Source organism: Halichoeres trimaculatus, unplaced genomic scaffold (genome assembly GCF_033239565.1).
Source record: "Halichoeres trimaculatus isolate MK-OKI-2021-1 unplaced genomic scaffold, fHalTri1.1 fHalTri1_scaffold_24, whole genome shotgun sequence".
NCBI lineage: Eukaryota > Metazoa > Chordata > Actinopteri > Labriformes > Labridae > Halichoeres > Halichoeres trimaculatus.
The window spans coordinates 3,834,818-3,851,633 of NW_027437202.1; the positions used below are offsets into that span (position 1 = coordinate 3,834,818).

General features: G+C 45.6%; 3 protein-coding genes across 6 annotated transcripts in view; 1 reads left to right on the forward strand and 2 right to left on the reverse strand.

Moving 5' to 3' along the window:
• Window positions 1-213: 213 nt before the first annotated feature.
• Window positions 214-3,262, reverse strand: poglut1 (protein O-glucosyltransferase 1). Its single transcript, XM_074664549.1, has 11 exons — window positions 3,097-3,262; window positions 2,622-2,712; window positions 2,346-2,489; window positions 2,123-2,258; window positions 1,924-2,045; window positions 1,751-1,810; window positions 1,571-1,670; window positions 1,418-1,476; window positions 1,169-1,336; window positions 1,026-1,082; window positions 214-941 (listed from the first exon to the last, which is right to left on the reverse strand). Exons 1-11 carry the CDS (start codon window positions 3,167-3,169, stop codon window positions 785-787), a joined length of 1,167 nt encoding a protein of 388 aa, XP_074520650.1. The 5' UTR covers window positions 3,170-3,262; the 3' UTR covers window positions 214-784.
• A 322-nt stretch (window positions 3,263-3,584) lies between these two features.
• LOC141785924 (calsequestrin-2-like) lies at window positions 3,585-6,530 on the forward strand. The gene is made up of 11 exons (XM_074664548.1): window positions 3,585-3,967; window positions 4,496-4,580; window positions 4,673-4,773; window positions 4,858-4,966; window positions 5,227-5,300; window positions 5,386-5,516; window positions 5,598-5,643; window positions 5,724-5,778; window positions 5,854-5,954; window positions 6,048-6,122; window positions 6,200-6,530. Exons 1-11 carry the CDS (start codon window positions 3,725-3,727, stop codon window positions 6,401-6,403), a joined length of 1,224 nt encoding a protein of 407 aa, XP_074520649.1. The 5' UTR covers window positions 3,585-3,724; the 3' UTR covers window positions 6,404-6,530.
• Window positions 6,429-16,816, reverse strand: part of LOC141785920 (vang-like protein 1) — a 42,317-nt gene continuing 31,929 nt past the window's right edge. For 2 of the 4 annotated variants that reach the window (XM_074664540.1, XM_074664539.1), the window contains 6 exons: window positions 15,415-15,846; window positions 15,080-15,255; window positions 11,424-11,584; window positions 9,962-10,109; window positions 9,511-9,745; window positions 6,433-9,431 (listed from right to left, as the gene is read on the reverse strand). In XM_074664540.1, the coding sequence (XP_074520641.1) occupies window positions 9,171-9,431; window positions 9,511-9,745; window positions 9,962-10,109; window positions 11,424-11,584; window positions 15,080-15,255; window positions 15,415-15,846 (1,413 nt within the window). In that variant the 3' untranslated portion in view covers window positions 6,433-9,170. Of the gene's footprint in view, window positions 9,432-9,510; window positions 9,746-9,961; window positions 10,110-11,423; window positions 11,585-15,079; window positions 15,256-15,414; window positions 15,847-16,816 lie in introns of all 4 variants that reach the window. The other 2 variants (XM_074664543.1, XM_074664542.1) reach the window with 2 other exon arrangements.

Below are 16,816 nucleotides of genomic sequence, written 5' to 3' on the forward strand. Positions count from 1 at the left end.
TAAATGTAGCGACAATTTGCTTTAGTATTATTTAAAACATACCAATTGCCACCAATTAAACATTTACAGACAGTTGTTTGACGTATTCCATCGGTTAAAGGTCATCTGAGTTCATTCCTACACCTCACACTTAAACACAGGCAGCAAACACCCTGGGAAACACTACAAAAGAGGAAAAACTCAAAGGACACTTTGTGAAACAACGGTTTAATGTAGTAAGAAAAATGCTGCAGATGCTCACAGCTTTTTGGTCAAAAGATGCCACCGTACACAACATTCACCACAATTCTAAACATTTCCGTAAAAACACAACTCACGCGTTGGACATTCTGCTTGTTCACAATAAAATGTGAATACTACAACATATTCAACATTACCCTGCGCCAGCTTTGGGTCATCTGAGTACAAGAGGGCTGGGTCAAATTATTACAGTAATGGGACTCTACACATTAAAATGTAACAGTTATTACTCTACAGTCATTATTGCTCACTCTTGGCACTTAGTGTAGAAGGAAATCTGTTCTGTGAGTGTTTTTTATGCTTTAAAGTCACAACACTTGTGGCAAAGCTGCTCTTTGAAATCATGAATCAGACATACTCTAATTGTCCAGTAGAGGGCAGTGTGGTACAGTCCTGTGTAAATCTTAGTGATGACACACTCAGCTGTGTAGCTTTTTAGTTCTGTAGCTGTACTTCCCTTTCCTTTCACTTTTGAGGCGTTGTGATGTCTTTGTGCAGGTTTTACATTCAACATGTAGCTTCTCCCTTCAGTGCATTCTCCCTCTTAAAGCTCTGTCCTGCTGGGTTTTTGGACAATCTGGTTGTAGCTGCCTTTCCTTTTGGGTTTGTAGGTGAGGAGGCTGCTGAACTCAGCGAGAAGCTTCTCCCAGTAGCAGGAAATATCCTGCATTTTCAGGTGGTTGAGGATGAATTCCATACCCCTGCCAGGAAACAGAAAACACAGGTCACTTCTGAGCTGCTGCTGCTGCTGCATCGAATCTGAATCTCATGAGATAATCTGTCACCTTGTTGCAATCTGTTTAGCAATGCCGTCATTCTCTTTCACAAACTGGAGAAGCTCCCTGTAGACACAGAACACAACACATGAATGTAGCTGCTCACTAAAGGTGCAGACTTTCATCAAGTGACGATAAAGCAGTTGTGGTACCTGAGATCAGAGAGATCCTGTTTGACTGGGATGTAGTGGACCCACGGTTTCAGCTCAGGGTAGAAAAACTCCTGCCACTCATCGCCCACGTGGAACACCAGGGAGCCGCAGAGGAAGAGGTGTTTGAAGCGGAAGCTGGCTGCCACGCCCCTGAAGTTGAAAAGATACCTGCACAGACACAACACGAGTGAGGAGCATTTGAAAATGTTTTTAAAGAATAAGTGCTTCAGTTTCTTCCATTAAGCTTACTTGTATTTGCAGTGATCCACCAGTGGGATTTCTTTGGCAGGGGGTCTCCCGAGTGTGTCCTGAAACACACACACACACACAAAAACATAGAAGAAGACTCAATATTACTTTTCAGAACTGTTTCTAATGTTTTTGACTCTGAGTTACACCCACCTTCTCAGACTTCCACGCCTGGTTCTTCGTGTACTCTGCATCCACCAGCTCTGGAGCCTCTCTGGACAGCAGAATCAGAGGGTCCCGCTCTGGACTGGTTCTGCACAAACAAAGCAAGTCTGAGATACTACAGCTGAGAGCGAACTCTGTCCATCCCAGAGGAAGTGACACAAAGCTCACCTGGAGCCTCTGAAGAATCCTCTAGACTCCTTCTTCTTCCATGGCCACTGTGCTGCAGACCTGCCACGAAACATTACATTAAAAGAGTTAGGCTTGCTGAAAAAAACATATTTCGATTAGAAAGAAGCAGCAACTACCACAGGCTATTTCATGCTAATGTGAGTTGGACTGACTTTTTAAGATCATCTCTCATCAGGTCCCATCTTCCCAGTCCAGTGGGGTAGATTGGCCACACGGCAGGTCCGCCTTCCCAGAACGTCCACGCAGGATACATGATGTCCTGATAATCTGCTGTCTACAAAAATACCTTATATGTTTAACAAACACTCATGTGTGTTTAGAAGTGTGTTCAAAGTGTTTTTCCTCTCTGACCTTACTGAATGAGAGGACAGGTAGAATCGGCTGCACCCAGTTGGGGACTTGCGGGTAGTCCCTGACATTCACCACCATCTCCATGTCTGGTAACCTGTCGATCACCTCCAGGATGAAATGCTCCACCCCGCTGCACCTGCAACAATAACAATAGTTTAAAAGAAGACCTCTACGCTCATCAAAGATCCATATGAAGATGCTGTGTACTACTTCTTCCGCTCACCTGGATGGAAACATGCAGCTGTGCTCTCTGTACAACTTGTGTCCAATGATCTGGTAGTGGGTTCCCACTCCTTTCTGGATAGTCGCAGCCATGACAGCCTCAGAGATTCCTCCTTTGAAGGGCTGCAGGTCCTGCTGGAGAACACTGAAGCACACAAATAATGCATCATTTCACTTACATAACTCCAGAAACTTCTCTCTATTCAATTCCCTGTGTCCTACCATGTTGTTACAATAAAAGGAGATGCAGCACAACAGTAAACAATGTCAAACCTACTTTTGGTGACAGCCACAGTTGTCAGGGTCACAGGGAGTGTACACTTTAACAGCAGTAGATATCTTCTCTTTCAGTTTCTTCCATTGTTTACCTAAAAAAAATAAAATAAAAAAATGTCACATTGAAATGGTCTAATAAAGTTGTTTTCAAAAGGACAGAGGGACACCTTCATGCTTCAGAGAGAGAAACCCAAACAATGCTAACCCAGGAGCAGCTCCTGTTAGCATTAGCAGACTCGTTGATAAAACCTACACAAGATTAGCGAAAACATGTTACAAAAACGTGTTAATATTACTACTGCAAGGCATAATTCTCTTTTTGTCCATAGAAAACTTAAATTCAACCAACATTAGCTTCACTCAGCTAGCTCGTGAAGTGATGAATGAAGTTACCGCAGCGAAGCGAAAGAAGCTAACATGCTAATATTGCTTCAAAGTCATCTAACGAGTCACATGTTCAATAAAAAGCGTATTACCTGATGCAGAAACCGAACATAAATCATAAACCTGCAGCAAAATCAAAAACCTCAGCAGCCAACAACGCTCCATTTTCCCTCAATCCTCCAGCTTTGTCTGAAGGGAAAAAGCGGCGATCAACTGCTACTGCCTGAGCAGTCATTACGGTACTGCGCTGTACTGCGCACATTGGATTCTAAAGGAACGCGACATACCTACCGTAATACATATATGAAAGGGGCACTTCAAAATTCACCCTCCTTATATTCACATTAACAGCCTGTTAGACTGAATTAATCAACCAATTCTTTATTCATTTTATTGAATGTGAGTATACTGCATAGCATAAAGACAACGCCAAGTTGTTTTCTCATGAGATGTGTCGTGAAATCCCCACAGCTTCTCTGCTCTAATTTATTTCCAGGGCATGAATGAACATGATTGACCTGCAAATGGATTGTTGAGGTGAGTTTCCAAACGGAGAGAGAAAGAGAGCCTCCTCGTGGGAGATTCAGTGACGGAAGGAGAGGAGGAGACAGAAGAAATACTTGGTGGATGCAGAAAATCTAACACCCATCACTCTCATCAAAGAGGGCCTGAAGGATTTTTGGATTCACTCTAATCTAGATTGAAAGATTCACCAGTAGGATGCTGCAGATCGGGCTCTCTCTTCTATCCGCACTTCTCCTTCATCTTTTGTTCTCCTGCACGGCCGAGGAAGGTCTGGAGTTTCCGAACTTTGACGGCAAGGACAGGGTGCTGGACATCAGCGAGCGCAACTACAAGAAGGCTCTGAAGAGGTACGACCTGCTGTGTCTGTTCTACCACGAGCCGCTGCCTGCAAACAAGGGCCTGCAGAAGAGGTTCCAGATGACGGAGCTGGTGCTGGAGGTGAGGCAGAACACAGACGTAGAGATTAGATCATTAAAGAGCATCTTTTCTGTCAGGACACAGGCAGATCTGATGTCACTGATAGCATAAAAATGTCTCAACAAACCGCACTGCTGAGTCTAACCTGTCAAAACAAGTCATGTGATCTCACCTGACACTCTGAACAACTCACCGAAAGTAGTGATGTTATCGTTAAAAGTTTTCACACTCATCATGTGATCTGCATTCTCTTTCAACTTATACTCACTTATTCTAATACCGTTACACGCCTTCCCCTGTGCTTCACACACACCCTGGGATTGTTTCTAGGTCGTTCCGTTAATTATAGCGTGCTCCCAAAACTTGGGCTTTGAACTAGAAATAACCACACACTCCTGCATGCCTTTCCTTCATATTTCCACGCTGATGCTGTAAAAAGATTCACAATCTGGATTCATCAACACTCTCAGACCCTCAGCTTCTTTTCCTTCAAATCCTTCAAGTTTAGATTTATGACCTTCTGACTCATGTTTCTGTCAACCCTAACAGCTAACAGCTCAGGTCTTGGAGGATAAAGACATCGGTTTTGGGATGGTGGACTCTCGGAGGGATTCAAGAGTTGCAAAAAAACTGGGTATGACTCATGTCTTTGATGCTTTTATCTAACTTTCTTCTTCTTAAACCTTGGGATCAGCTTCACATTGTGTGCTCTTGATCTTTCACCAGGTCTGGAGGAGGTGGGCAGCTTGTACGTCTTCAAGGACGACAGGGTGATTGAGTTTGACGGCGAGCTCTCCTCAGACACTCTGGTGGAGTTTCTCTTGGATGTAAGGATGATTTGAGCAACACATCTATTTTTTTATCTGCAGTTTCTTTAAGTGGTGAAACACCTGTGCGACATCACCCTACAGGTGCTGGAGGACCCTGTGGAGATCATCAACAACGCCATGGAGCTGAGGGCCTTCGAGAGGATGGAGGAAGACATTCGCCTCATCGGATACTTCAAAGGAGAAGATATATGTTAGTGCACCTCTCGCTCACGTCTTTATAAAAGCGTTTTAAGTTGCTACAGGCTTTTAAGTTGCTGCTATCACTGCGTTAAAGGAGAACCTGATTCCAGACTCACTTCTTCGTCTCAGGAGAGTCTTTAAATAGCTTCTAGTTCATTGTCTAATAGGTCAAACTGCAATTATAGCTCCGTTCAACTTAAAAAGGAGAACAAGTGAGGCAGAGACGATGCTAGACTCCTCATCTCTTCTTCTTCTCTTGTTTTATTCCAGACTACAGAGCGTTTCAGGAGGCCTCAGAGCGTTTCCAACCGTACATCAAGTTCTTTGCTACGTTCGATAAATCTGTGAGTCCACACAGTGTTCATTATCTGTATCACACACTACTGTCTTTCTTCTCTAGTCTTTATGATGAGCTTTCGTGCATTTCAGGTGGCCAAACATCTCTCCCTCAAGATGAACGAGGTGAACTTCTACGAGCCCTTCATGGAGGAGCCGGCCATCATTCCTGGCAGGCCTTTGACGGAGATGGACATTGTTGAGTTTGTCAACCAACACAGGAGGTGGATACGATTCAAAACCTGCTATGACTAATTAAACGCTGTGAAAAGAGGTTGAGTTTGGGTGATTTCTTCTTTCTTCAGGGCTACTCTGAGAAAGCTGAGAGCTGAGAACATGTTTGAAACATGGGTGAGGAGAAGCGGCTTCACACTGTAAAGAAACACTTTGAGCCAACTTCACTTGTTCTAAAGACAGTTCTCGATTTTTAGGAAGACGATATGGATGGGATACACATTGTTGCGTTCGCCGAAGAGGAAGACCCAGGTCTGAGCATTTCACCATCACCTTTAGGTGTTGTTTACCTTTCTATACCTTATATATGTTCTCTTTCGTCCTCAGATGGCTACGAGTTCTTAGAGATCCTGAAAGACGTCGCCAGAGACAACACCAACAACCCAGAGCTCAGCATCGTGTGGATCGACCCTGATGACTTCCCTCTGGTTCTGCCTCACCGTCCACTCAGAATATCTGCAAACACAACGTAAAGAAGATGTTGATAGTAGATGTGAATGTGTTTGGTTTTCTCGTTCCAGCTGACGACGTACTGGGAGAAAACCTTCAAGCTGGACCTGTTTCGACCTCAGATTGGTGTCGTCAATGTCACAGATGTAGGTGCTAAGATCATAGATTCTAAGACATTAACATCGCTGGTTCAGCCTCACCTTGACTTTCCTTCATGTTCCAGGCGGACAGCGTGTGGCTGGACATGTCCAACGACGAAGACCTGCCCACCCCGGAGGAACTGGAGGACTGGATCGAAGACGTTCTGTCAGGGAGAGTGAACACCGAGGACGACGATGAGTCTGCTGACGACCAGGAAGTCCCAGACATGTACACTGCAGAGGAAAGCTACGAGCATCAGGAGGAGGAGGAGGACAGAGACGAGTAACCAGAGCAACAAGATAAAACATCATCAAAAGATTCATCATGAGGAAAAACTCACATTCACTTCTCGTCTCTCATCCATCATGATGTAGACATGTGTTTCTTTTTTTGTAAACATTGTGCTCACAGTAATCTTGAAATAAAGAAAAGAAACTGTTTCTGAGATTACTTCATGACACAGCATCAATAAAAGCATGAGGCCCAGTGTGTGTGAGTGTGTGGGAAAACACTCCTCATTAAGAGGGTCAACAGATTGGCACATTTCCCCTCTCGGCCAACGAGCGATATCACCTTGAATTATTCAAACATCAGTGAATAATTCAGCATGGTTAAGCCTCCTAATGGGTGAGGAGACCTGGACTGAGAGCCGCTGCCCGGCAAGTCCACACCAACATGAATTAATAATACAAGGCCATGCAAGAGGGATGATGATGATGATCCCCCTGGAGGTGTGTAGTGGTAAACAGGATGTTTGTAGCCAGCTGTGGGACTCAGCGGAGAGATGACAGCATCCAGGTTTGTAATGTGCACTTAAACGTGACCTGAGGCCAGAAGATGTTTCACGCTGCATCCCGAGGGAGGGAGAGTGTCAAAGTGCAAGTGCTGGGATGTTCTGCAGGGGCTTCAGGTTACGTAATCCAGTTAATGTTGAGAGAGATGGTGCTGTGTGAGGAAAAGGAGGGTGTGTGTCACACACACTGTGGATCACAGGAGGAAGGAGGGTTTAAAAAAAGTGGGTGTGAGGCAGAACAAAGGAAGGATGCAAGGAAGATGACTTCAAGTGACATCCTAAGATAGGATCCCCTCTCATCCTGCCGTGTGCGCGTCTCATTACCGAGCAGAAAGGAAGAGAGGAAAAACATTCCATTTAGATGCAAATGTGCCTCATTTCCTCCTCCATCCTCCTCCGTCCTCCCCGTCCCGCTCCAGGAGACGACGGCAGAGGGATTAAGCCGGGGACAGATCAGTTCCGACAGGCCGACTCGTATCCCGGGATGAGCTTGTTTGTTTTCGCCGGACGCTGACACTGACATTCATTTACCCACAAGCCCCGGCTGCGCCTCTCCGCGACAGCCAATTACTGTCGAGGAAAAAGTGGGCGAAAAAAGTGTCGGAGAGACAGAGGAGACGTCCTGAACATGAAACAACCTGAAGGATGAAATGAGTCAACACCTCAGAAACATGGGATTACTAATCTGGAATATTCAATTAAAAAAACCCAGCATTCATACAAACAAAAAGGTGTGTGCAGCAGTTTTACAAACGTTCATAAAAATGTTTATTCTTTTCTGTTTTTTCTGTTTTTTCTTACAAATGTTTGCGCCGTGAAACTGAAACATGTCCTGCGTTTGTGATGTCACACCCCACAGCCAATCAAGCTGTAACAGACAGACCGTGACTGTAAAGGAGGAGGAGGAGGAGGAAGAAGAGGAGGAGGAGGCTGGAATGGCGACCATACATTCATACATACATACAAACATGCTTGTTTACATAAATAGATACAGTGTCAGAACAGGAGGCACAGTCACGTTGTGGTCGTAGAAAGTTCGTCTGTCAGTGGGTAGAAAATATGACCGGCTGGGAAGAGATAAAACGTGAGTGATTTTTTTAGTTACAGTGTAATTAAGCAGAAGATTTCTAAGTTTGGTGAAAAACTTTTCCTGCAAACTCATGACAACGCCAGGTTTAGCAGCCAGGGGGCAGCAGGGGACAACTCTGCTCAGAAATGATAAAGATTTCCAAAAATGTGAAGTGCAGCGTGGATTCACTGACTCTCTCATGACATGATTTTGAAGTGTGAGCTAAAACAAGTGAAGAGATGACTCTGATTTTTCTGGTGAAGTTGCAGATCTCGAGGGATTCCCCGCCACATGGCAGCAGCGAGAAAACAAGGTGAAGGCAAACCAGACGGTCCAGTTGGGAAGGAGGTTCCACCCTGCTTCAAAAACACGCTGTTGATTTTCATCTGTTGTGTAATCGAAGCTCTGTGAGGCCTAATCCAACGTGGAATACTGCAAATGATCAAATCTGTGTCCAATACAGGCCTTGAAATGTTTCATCCTCTTTGCAGTGATCAGTAGTATGTTTCTTTCCTCATGTTGCCGCAGACGTGAAGCCCTGAGGAGGTCACTGAGGAGGTCACTGAGCAGGGCATGTGTCTACCTCTGAGTGACTCCCGTGATCCGGTTCATCCAGAGTTCAGCCCCGTGTTCAATGCAGCATGCGTGTGTTGCTCCCTGCTGGAGTGGAAATATTTGGGATGTTGCACCTGGAGGAGGAATCGCTCACACGGCAGGGTCACTGCGTCTGACTGAAGAGGGGTGGTGTGTAACCCGAAGAGGAGTCCAGTCCCAGATTCTGCAGCTGATGCATCCTTAAGAAGCGTTTTCTTCAGTAACAAAAACAAATGTGCATTTGATGCAAAGTCTGATTGATGCTTCGTTTCATCAAGTTTGACCGCCATTATCCCGTCACGATTGGCTGCAGTGTCCCAGACCCAAAGGACACCAGTGAAACATCCGCTCACGCACACAAACAGCGTCCAAGATATCCAAGATAATTACAGCCGCATCTCTTTTTCCGTGTCCTCGTCCAAAACAAATGTAAAAAGATCATTATATTCAAACGTGTGTGTCGTATATAGATTCATATATAATATATAAAATTCCAAAAAAAGTAGAAATAAAATCTGAAAACCCAAAATGAAAAAAGAGATCAACGAAGCAGTGGGAGGAGTAAAAAAAAAAAAAAAAGAGAGAAAGTTCAGAACCCTACACGGAGGTTTCCGACTGTAACCTCAGGACAAACTTGTGCGATTTGGGGTCGATGTACTCCTCCGACATCTGGATGTATGGGATCCTCTTGGTTGTCACCACCAGGCTGAAGTCCACACACTTGAGCAGGAAGATGGTGCCGTCCTTCAGGCCGCTGGTGACCGACGCCTCGCTGATGAGCGTCCACTGGCGGGAGAGCCAGTGGTCTCTGCTGTACTGCAGGGTGGGCCCCGGGGCCAGGTAGCTCTCCAGGAACGCCTGAGGAGGAGAAACAGAGTGTGAAAACACCATCACAGACACTTCTTCTGATGTTCACTCCCAGGGTGACGTTCCCCACCTTGGGCGTCATGTTGTTGGTGATGCAGAAGGCCAGGTGCTGCTGGATGCTCTCCATGCTGTGGCAGTGCTGCTGCTTCGTGGTCCTCAGGTACTTCTGCAGAGCCCGCGCCATGGAGGGGAAGATGGCCTGCGCCGCCTCTCGGGGGTCCATCACGTCTCCTGGGGCTTTCTTCTGCTCCTCTTCTTGCATTCGCTTGATGTGTGTGAACGCCTCCTCTACTGCCACCACCAGGCTGGGAGGACACATTGAACATGTTAAGGCAAGTTTATTTACATGGCACATTTCAGCAAGGTGCTTAAGAAAACAATTAAAAAGCAGATTAAAAATATTAAGACATGATAAAAAAAAATTTAAAAGAAAAAAAAAGTTTTAAAACAGATTTTAAGATTTTTAAGATCACGCTCCGTAAAGACAATCATTAGCTTCTAATAGAGGAGTTTATCCTCACCGGGCTTTGCGTTTGCGAACACGCCTCTCGTGCTCCATCTCTTCGTAGTACAGGTCGTTGTGACTCGTGTCTCTGCGGCGTGCGGCGGCTGCGATCATAGCTCTGGACTGAGAGTGCGCCATCCCGGCTGTTGCGTTGTTCCCAGGACCTGCACGGATGAAACAGGAAGCTGTTCAACACGTTCCTTTCTTTAAATCACAGGTGAAAACAGCTTTAGAGAACAAAGTGAGGAACAAAGTGAAGAACAAAGGCGTCTTTGGTGATGACATAACGTGCAATGAGGAGATTATAGATGCACATAACAGTCGGCCCTCTTCCTTTTTATCACCAGCCGTATCAAAACCTCTGGAGGCGACTGCTGAAGCCGCGTAAACTCATCATTTTTTATTGTTCCAGGCACCAACACACCTTCATTTCTGCTGCGTGTGTGTCAGAGGAGTCGAGTCTCAGCCAACTCGAGAAATGTGAGATTTTTGGGATTAAAGAAGGTTAAAAGAAGGCAGAGCTGCTGAATTATTAATGCTGGGCAGAGATGGAGCCTGCTCAGAATAATTCATGGACAAAACAAGAGGAGGGCACCTGGATCAGATTTAGGGATGAGAAATAATCTGTGATGATTTATTTGAGATTTTAACCCTAATTCAAACATCCTGAGCGGAGAAAACAATACACACACTAAAAAGCTCGTCAGGGATCATAACATCACCTCAACCCATTTGGACTCAGAGTAATTGAGTGTTACAGCCGCTTTGTGCTCAGGGCTTCACTTATCTTTAATCAAGGGAAGATTATTGTCTGCGCCTGAATTCGTCTTATTTATTACGACGTCTGCGCGGCTGCAGAGAGCGAAGGAGTGTGGAGGAAAAGAGAAGAGGAGGTCCCCGAGCAGCTGCTGGATGACACACAAGAGGAGGACGACAACAGTGGTGGAGTAATAGCTTTTGATTTATCAGCTTCTGATGAAGAAGGAGGAGGAGGAAGGTGAACGGCAGCAGAAAGAATAACAAAAAAACCAAGAGGGAGTCAAGTTAGCTCTTACGTGAAGCTTGAGGACACTTAAGGGAGCGTGATAATTTAATCAAGGGTCTGTGTTACATTCTCTGAGCCGTCGGGAGCACGGCTGAACTTTCCTCATCAACCTGTGGCATGCGGCGAGTGAAGAGGAGTGTGTGTTTCACTCAGTGAAAAGAAGGCCTCGGCGCAGCTTCAAGGACGCCTGACAGGCCTGGAGATTTGAGGATAGCTTTTGTGGAGTGAACACAGGCAGTCTGTGAGGGGGGCTTCATTAAGGAGGGGGAGTCACTTACTGTCCAAGAGGTAGGCTTTCAGTTTAGCTCTAAAGACATCTTAGCGTCAGAGTTAAGAGACACACAAGGAGAGAATGAAGAATCCAGAGGAGCGGGTGTTAAAGCAGGACAATGACAGCTTTAAGGACGTGCAGTTGAAAGACCGTCCCACTCACCCTCAGCAGTGGCTGCTGGGAACTCACCATCCACGTTGTAGACCTTGAGCCCGGCTAGGTGTTTGGCTGCGCGGGACTTTGAGGCTGAAAGCAGCGCCGGGTTGTGGACGGGGAAGTCGCAGTAGTAGTGCTCCAGGATGGCGAGGGCTGCTCGCTGAATGCTGGAGGAGAGAAGAAGAAGAAGAAGAAGAGAGAGGAGAGTTTGATGTGTGCAGACGCCATAATCCACATCCTGATCCTGGAAACTCAGGATACGGGAACATGCCGGGGCTTGCTTTTCATAACACACTACCATTAATCCAGAGAGTGGGTTGTTTTCACATGTTTGTGACATAAATCATCGACGCTGGAAGTGGGCTGCATTAGAGGTTTACACATTCTTCCTCTCAGGAAAAAAAACATGATGCATTCTTCATTTACTCCATCTAATACTCCTGAGGTTAATTTCTATACCCTTTTAACACTTTTTAAAAACCTTTCAAACAGTTTTAAGACTTCTTAAGCTGTTGTTAGCAACCCAGATTCTGACAGAAGCTCACCCAATCAGAGGCACAGCTCAGGTGACGTGACCGACAGGCTCCCTATAGCTGTTTGTGAAGCCCTCGCCACTACCAATATGGCCGTGATAGCCGATCTGCTTCAATTTCCGATCCATAAACAGACGGGTGGCGTCGGGGAGACGACGTCCATGTTCTACACAGTCTATTAGTGTGTCCTAAATCGCACACTTCCATACTCAAATACTCAAAATTTTGAGTATACTGCGTCAAAATGAAAAACAGTATGCATTGTATGCGAAAAATGAGTACGCAAAAGTACCCTGATGATGTACCCAAATCAGCCCGGATTTTGAGTATGCAGCTGTGGACACTCAACGCACTTGTTTCCTCCTCTGGCAGCAATGGCAGAAGAGCTGTGGCCATCCGCTCAGCACGGTACAAATACAAATAAACAATACGTACTGGGACATCTTCAGCCAGCAGGAGGAGGAGGAGATGTTGTTGGCGCCGATTACAGCGTAGCTAAGCGCAATTGAAATTCATTGTAATTACAATGAAAGATGGTAAGATCTTGATATTTTGATCATGTTATTAGCTGTGTTTAATACACTACTGAAAAGGCTTTGAAAATTTGCAGGCAAATAGTGGCGGTATTTGGCGGAAATGCGCTGGAAGCCGGTCACAATTAGTCGTAGAAGAAGAACAGGTCGACATCATGTCGTCATTTCCGGTAAGTACGGTGCTCGGCAGTATGCGATTTGAGACAGCACTACACCCTCAAAATTTGCGCACTAAGCCAGTGAGTATGTAGTATGCAGAGTACACTCAATTTGGAAATTTTGAGTACACAGTATGGAAGTATGCGATTTGAGACACACTGCACGTTAACGGCCCAATCAGGGGACACTCACAAGGAGGAAAACACTTATTCATGGATATTTTTAGAGTCAAAGCTTCTATACCAGTGCTATTTTCCCACAGTTAATTTATCAACTTTTATCACTTTTAGGACGCTCAGTCACTCTGGGCATTACAAACTGACATTCCTGTAGAGGAAGTCAACGCATTTGCAGGCTATGACTCTGAGAGAGCACATGTTTGTGACATAAATCATCAACTATGGAAGTACGCTACATTAGCGGTTTACACATTCTTCCTCTGAGGAAGAAAAACATGATGCATTATTAATGTAATCGATTGAATGTGACTCATAAGGCTGAAACTGGAAGGTTGCTGCATCAAAAAGAGATGTCTCTGCAGTGGAAGTCACCACATTTACAGGCTATGACTCTGAGAAGCACAGCAGAAAAATGTGGTTCTTCCACATTTGCAATTTTTGCTAATTTAAGTTTGCTTTTCTAACACTAGACCATGTGAAAAGGTTAAATAATGATGATAATGTCTGCATACTATATCAGGGGAGCCATATTTTCCCATAAAATGCACATCATGTGAGTCAGAAAGAAACATTTCACCCTCTGCTGGAGAAAAGTGGAAACTTTTTTTCCAAAGCAGTTTATAAACAAATACTGAAATGAGGAATTTGAATTTGAAATGTGGATTTTCTCCCACCCCATAAGAAAGACCACCCTGTCTATCACTCCTCTTTGACAGAAGCAGGTCGAAGTGTGGCAACAGCTCCCGTCGTAAACCCAAAACCCCATTCAGAGTCACCACAGAGACGCTTTGTTCGCTGATCTATGAAGCTGAGTCAGAGCTGCTCCTGCTTCCTGACTTCTCTCAATTATTAAACGGAGAAAACATGACAAAAAACTCAACCAATCAGCTCCACTGACACATTTATTAACCAGCAGCGACTTTAGCCCCCGCCCTCCTCTCCAACTACAGAGGAATGCATTCATATTCAGCCTTTCTGGTCCGACAAGGGGACAAAAACAGCTTCCTCTGGCCCTCAGATTGGCATCAAAGGCCGAGCAGACAGACAGAGACGAGGCTGCGAGGCCCCGGGGCCCGTGCTCTTCATTATGATAAGAAAACAGAAAGACGCAGAGAAACAGGATCCTCACAGAGATCTGTGTGTGACTCCTCCTCCGTGTTCGTATATGATGATTATGCACGCCTGTGTGTCAGTGTGTGTGTGTGTGTGTGTGAGGCTGACCAGATGCCGCGCTCCAGTCTGCAGGGAGCACTAATTAGCTGTGTGTTTACAGTCACAGACGGACAACAGAGCGAGGCCGGGGCCTGCTGCCGGCCAAACGGGGATGAATGGCACCGCTTACAAAGGACGACGCCCCCAAGGCAGGAGGCTGACACACCGACCACTCCACTTCACACACACACATGTGGAAAACTCCACACAAGGCTTGAAGAGTGTGGTGTAAAAATACAAGACTTCAAATATGAGAGCTGATAAATCCATCAGTTTTTAGCACTCGCTTTGAGCGGAGCGGAAGTTTCACCGGGGGCTGTTTGTGGTTAAAAATGGGATCTTCCTGTTTCCCCTCAGAGACTGTAAGGTCATAAAAACCTGGTTCATCAAGTCTGAGCTGTTCCCTCCACACACACACTCACACATATGCCTTATCTCTCTGTTTTATTCCCACAGACATTTCAGGATTCTTCAACACTACCCTCCCATTAACTATTAATCCCTCCTCCTCCTCCTCCTGAAGCCTCGGCTCTCCTGGGTCTCCCCTCTGCACCCCGCCCTCCGTCTGCAGCTCTTTTCTGAGGAGTTTCCCCTCTGAAGTCTTTCCCCGCCCTTCCTCTTTTCTCTCCTGGCACAGTTTTCCTCTCCGTATCAGCTTCCTTACCTCGCCTCCTTGCTTCCTTACTCCCTCCCTGCTCTGATTTTACATTCAAACTCTCTTTTTCTTGGCTCGGCTGCGCTTCCCATAAGCAGCGACTTCCTTCTTCCTTTTCCTGTCCCTGTTTCTCACTCGAGGTGTCCCAGTTTCTTTTATCCTCCTTGTTCTCCTCCTCTCATATCTACGTATCCCTCTTCACCTCCTCTTGTCCTCTTAATCCTCCTAGCTTTAATGTTTTATTCATACATGCACAGAGGTCATCTGGGTGTTTCATCTCCGTTAACAACTCAACAGCTATTAGCAGCTGATGAATGAGGAAGGTTTGCATGGAAACATGCACCTGGAAGCGTAAATTTCAAAGTAGGACAACCTAAGGAGGAGAACTCACCTGAGCTGTCCCAGGTTGTAGTGGCGGATCTCTCCGTCCGTGGAGCGAGTGACGCACACGGAGAAGCACGGCTGGAGCTGCCGGAGCTCCAACAGGACAATGGCAAGGTAGTGGATGAAGAGCAGAGCGTCCACCAGGGACACGGCGTACTGCACGATGCCTTGGTAGTTCTCATCCTGGACAGAAAGAAGAAGAAGGAAGATGACCAACAGGGAGATTAGTCAAACTGTACGCTCTGTGTTTTGTGATTATTCTAAGTCTCAATTCATTAAAAATTCATGTTTCTGCAAAACACAAGAACCAGCTCAAATATTTGTATAGCTGTAGTATTTCACCTGAGAGTCAAGTATCCTGACTCCGTAGAACAGCCAATAGGAAAGCACGAAGAGCAGCACCAGCACGGCGAGCAGCGCCCGGAACACAAACACCCGAGGGAGGCCGGCCCGCGGCGGCCTGAAGAACAGCGCCCACACGGCCAGCAGCAGAATGAGCAGCTTGAAGGCCACGGAGATGAAGAGGCCCTCGCAGGCCGTGCCGCAGTTCTGCAGCTTCTCGGGCCACAGGAGGTGAGGGAGGACCAGGAAGGCCAGCGGCGTCAGGAACACCAGCAGGCCCAGGATGACGGCGAGGGTCAGGGTGAAGTAGCGGCGGCAGTCCAAGCCCACGCTGTCCTCCAGGTCCTTGGTGATGCGGACGATGTCCTCCTGAGAGAGGCTGTGCTCGGATGTGCCTGTGACGGCCGTGGTGGTCTCGCCCCAGTTGTCATCCTGAGAGAAAGAAGAAAGACGGAGCAGATCTGGTTCATCAAATCAATCAAGTCTATTTCACTTCAGGCAGTTAGACCTTTTCTTTAAGTTTAATGGAAGGATAGATAGAAAAAAATCCACTCACTCCTTTTGTTCAGTTCATGTTTCTCTTATTTTTCATTATTTTACTCAGTTTGAAGCGAGAAAGAGTAATGTGTCATTCTGCTGTCTGGAAGCTCTTTAGATTCAGTGTGAGCTCTGATGACGGCGGTAAGAAAGTGGAGGATAAAACCACGACTCAGTGTTGCCAACTTAGAGACTTTGTCCCTACAATTAAAGACTTCTCAGACCTCTCTTGTGAGTTTTTTTTTAAAGACGACAACTCTTACGATTCTTCTGGAGTTTGGAGAATCTGAGGTTAAAGCGTGTTTTGATCTCCTCAATGATCAGCGTGTGTGAGTCCCAGCCCAGATAAAGGAGGAGGGTTGATATTTAGACATAAAAAAACAAGAACGGACAGAAGAAAGTTCATTTGTAGTTCTAAACGTATGTATGATGTTGTGTTTTACCTGTTTTCTACAAACGGTCTATTATGCAAATTAGACAGCAGTGTCATTTAGTGGCTTTTAGTGGCTTCTGTGACAGCCAATAGGAACTGTCCTTTCTGAGGAGGAAACTAGCGATGTTTCACTCAGCTTTAATGATGTTTAAAATGGGAAACAGCCTCATTTTTTCAGGGTTTTCATGACCAAACATGACAGAATTGATTAAAAATAATCTGTTAATAGTGGATTATTAGGGTTTATGGTAATCTGGGGTGCTAAAAACAACAACAATGTACATCAAACAGAACCGAAAAACCATGATATGAACCAAACTGTGGTTTTTGTGAACCTTTCCATCCCTATCATTCACAGAGGATGTTAAAATATGAGCCCAGACTCCAAATAAAGCCCACATATCTCCTCAAAAAGCCATCAATATTTCAAAG

Excerpts from the sequence above, each read along its gene's own strand:
- poglut1 (XM_074664549.1), bottom strand. The coding sequence starts at position 3,169 with ATGGAGCGTTGTTGGCTGCTGAGGTTTTTGATTTTGCTGCAGGTTTAT. Across the intron at positions 2,259-2,345 it reads AGCTGCATGTTTCCATCCAG|GTGCAGCGGGGTGGAGCATT; the intron begins GTGAGCGGAAGA and ends TTATTGTTGCAG. Across the intron at positions 1,477-1,570 it reads AGGCGTGGAAGTCTGAGAAG|GACACACTCGGGAGACCCCC; the intron begins GTGGGTGTAACT and ends TGTGTGTTTCAG.
- LOC141785924 (XM_074664548.1), top strand. The coding sequence starts at position 3,725 with ATGCTGCAGATCGGGCTCTCTCTTCTATCCGCACTTCTCCTTCATCTT. Across the intron at positions 4,581-4,672 it reads AAGAGTTGCAAAAAAACTGG|GTCTGGAGGAGGTGGGCAGC; the intron begins GTATGACTCATG and ends ATCTTTCACCAG. Across the intron at positions 6,123-6,199 it reads GTGTCGTCAATGTCACAGAT|GCGGACAGCGTGTGGCTGGA; the intron begins GTAGGTGCTAAG and ends TTCATGTTCCAG.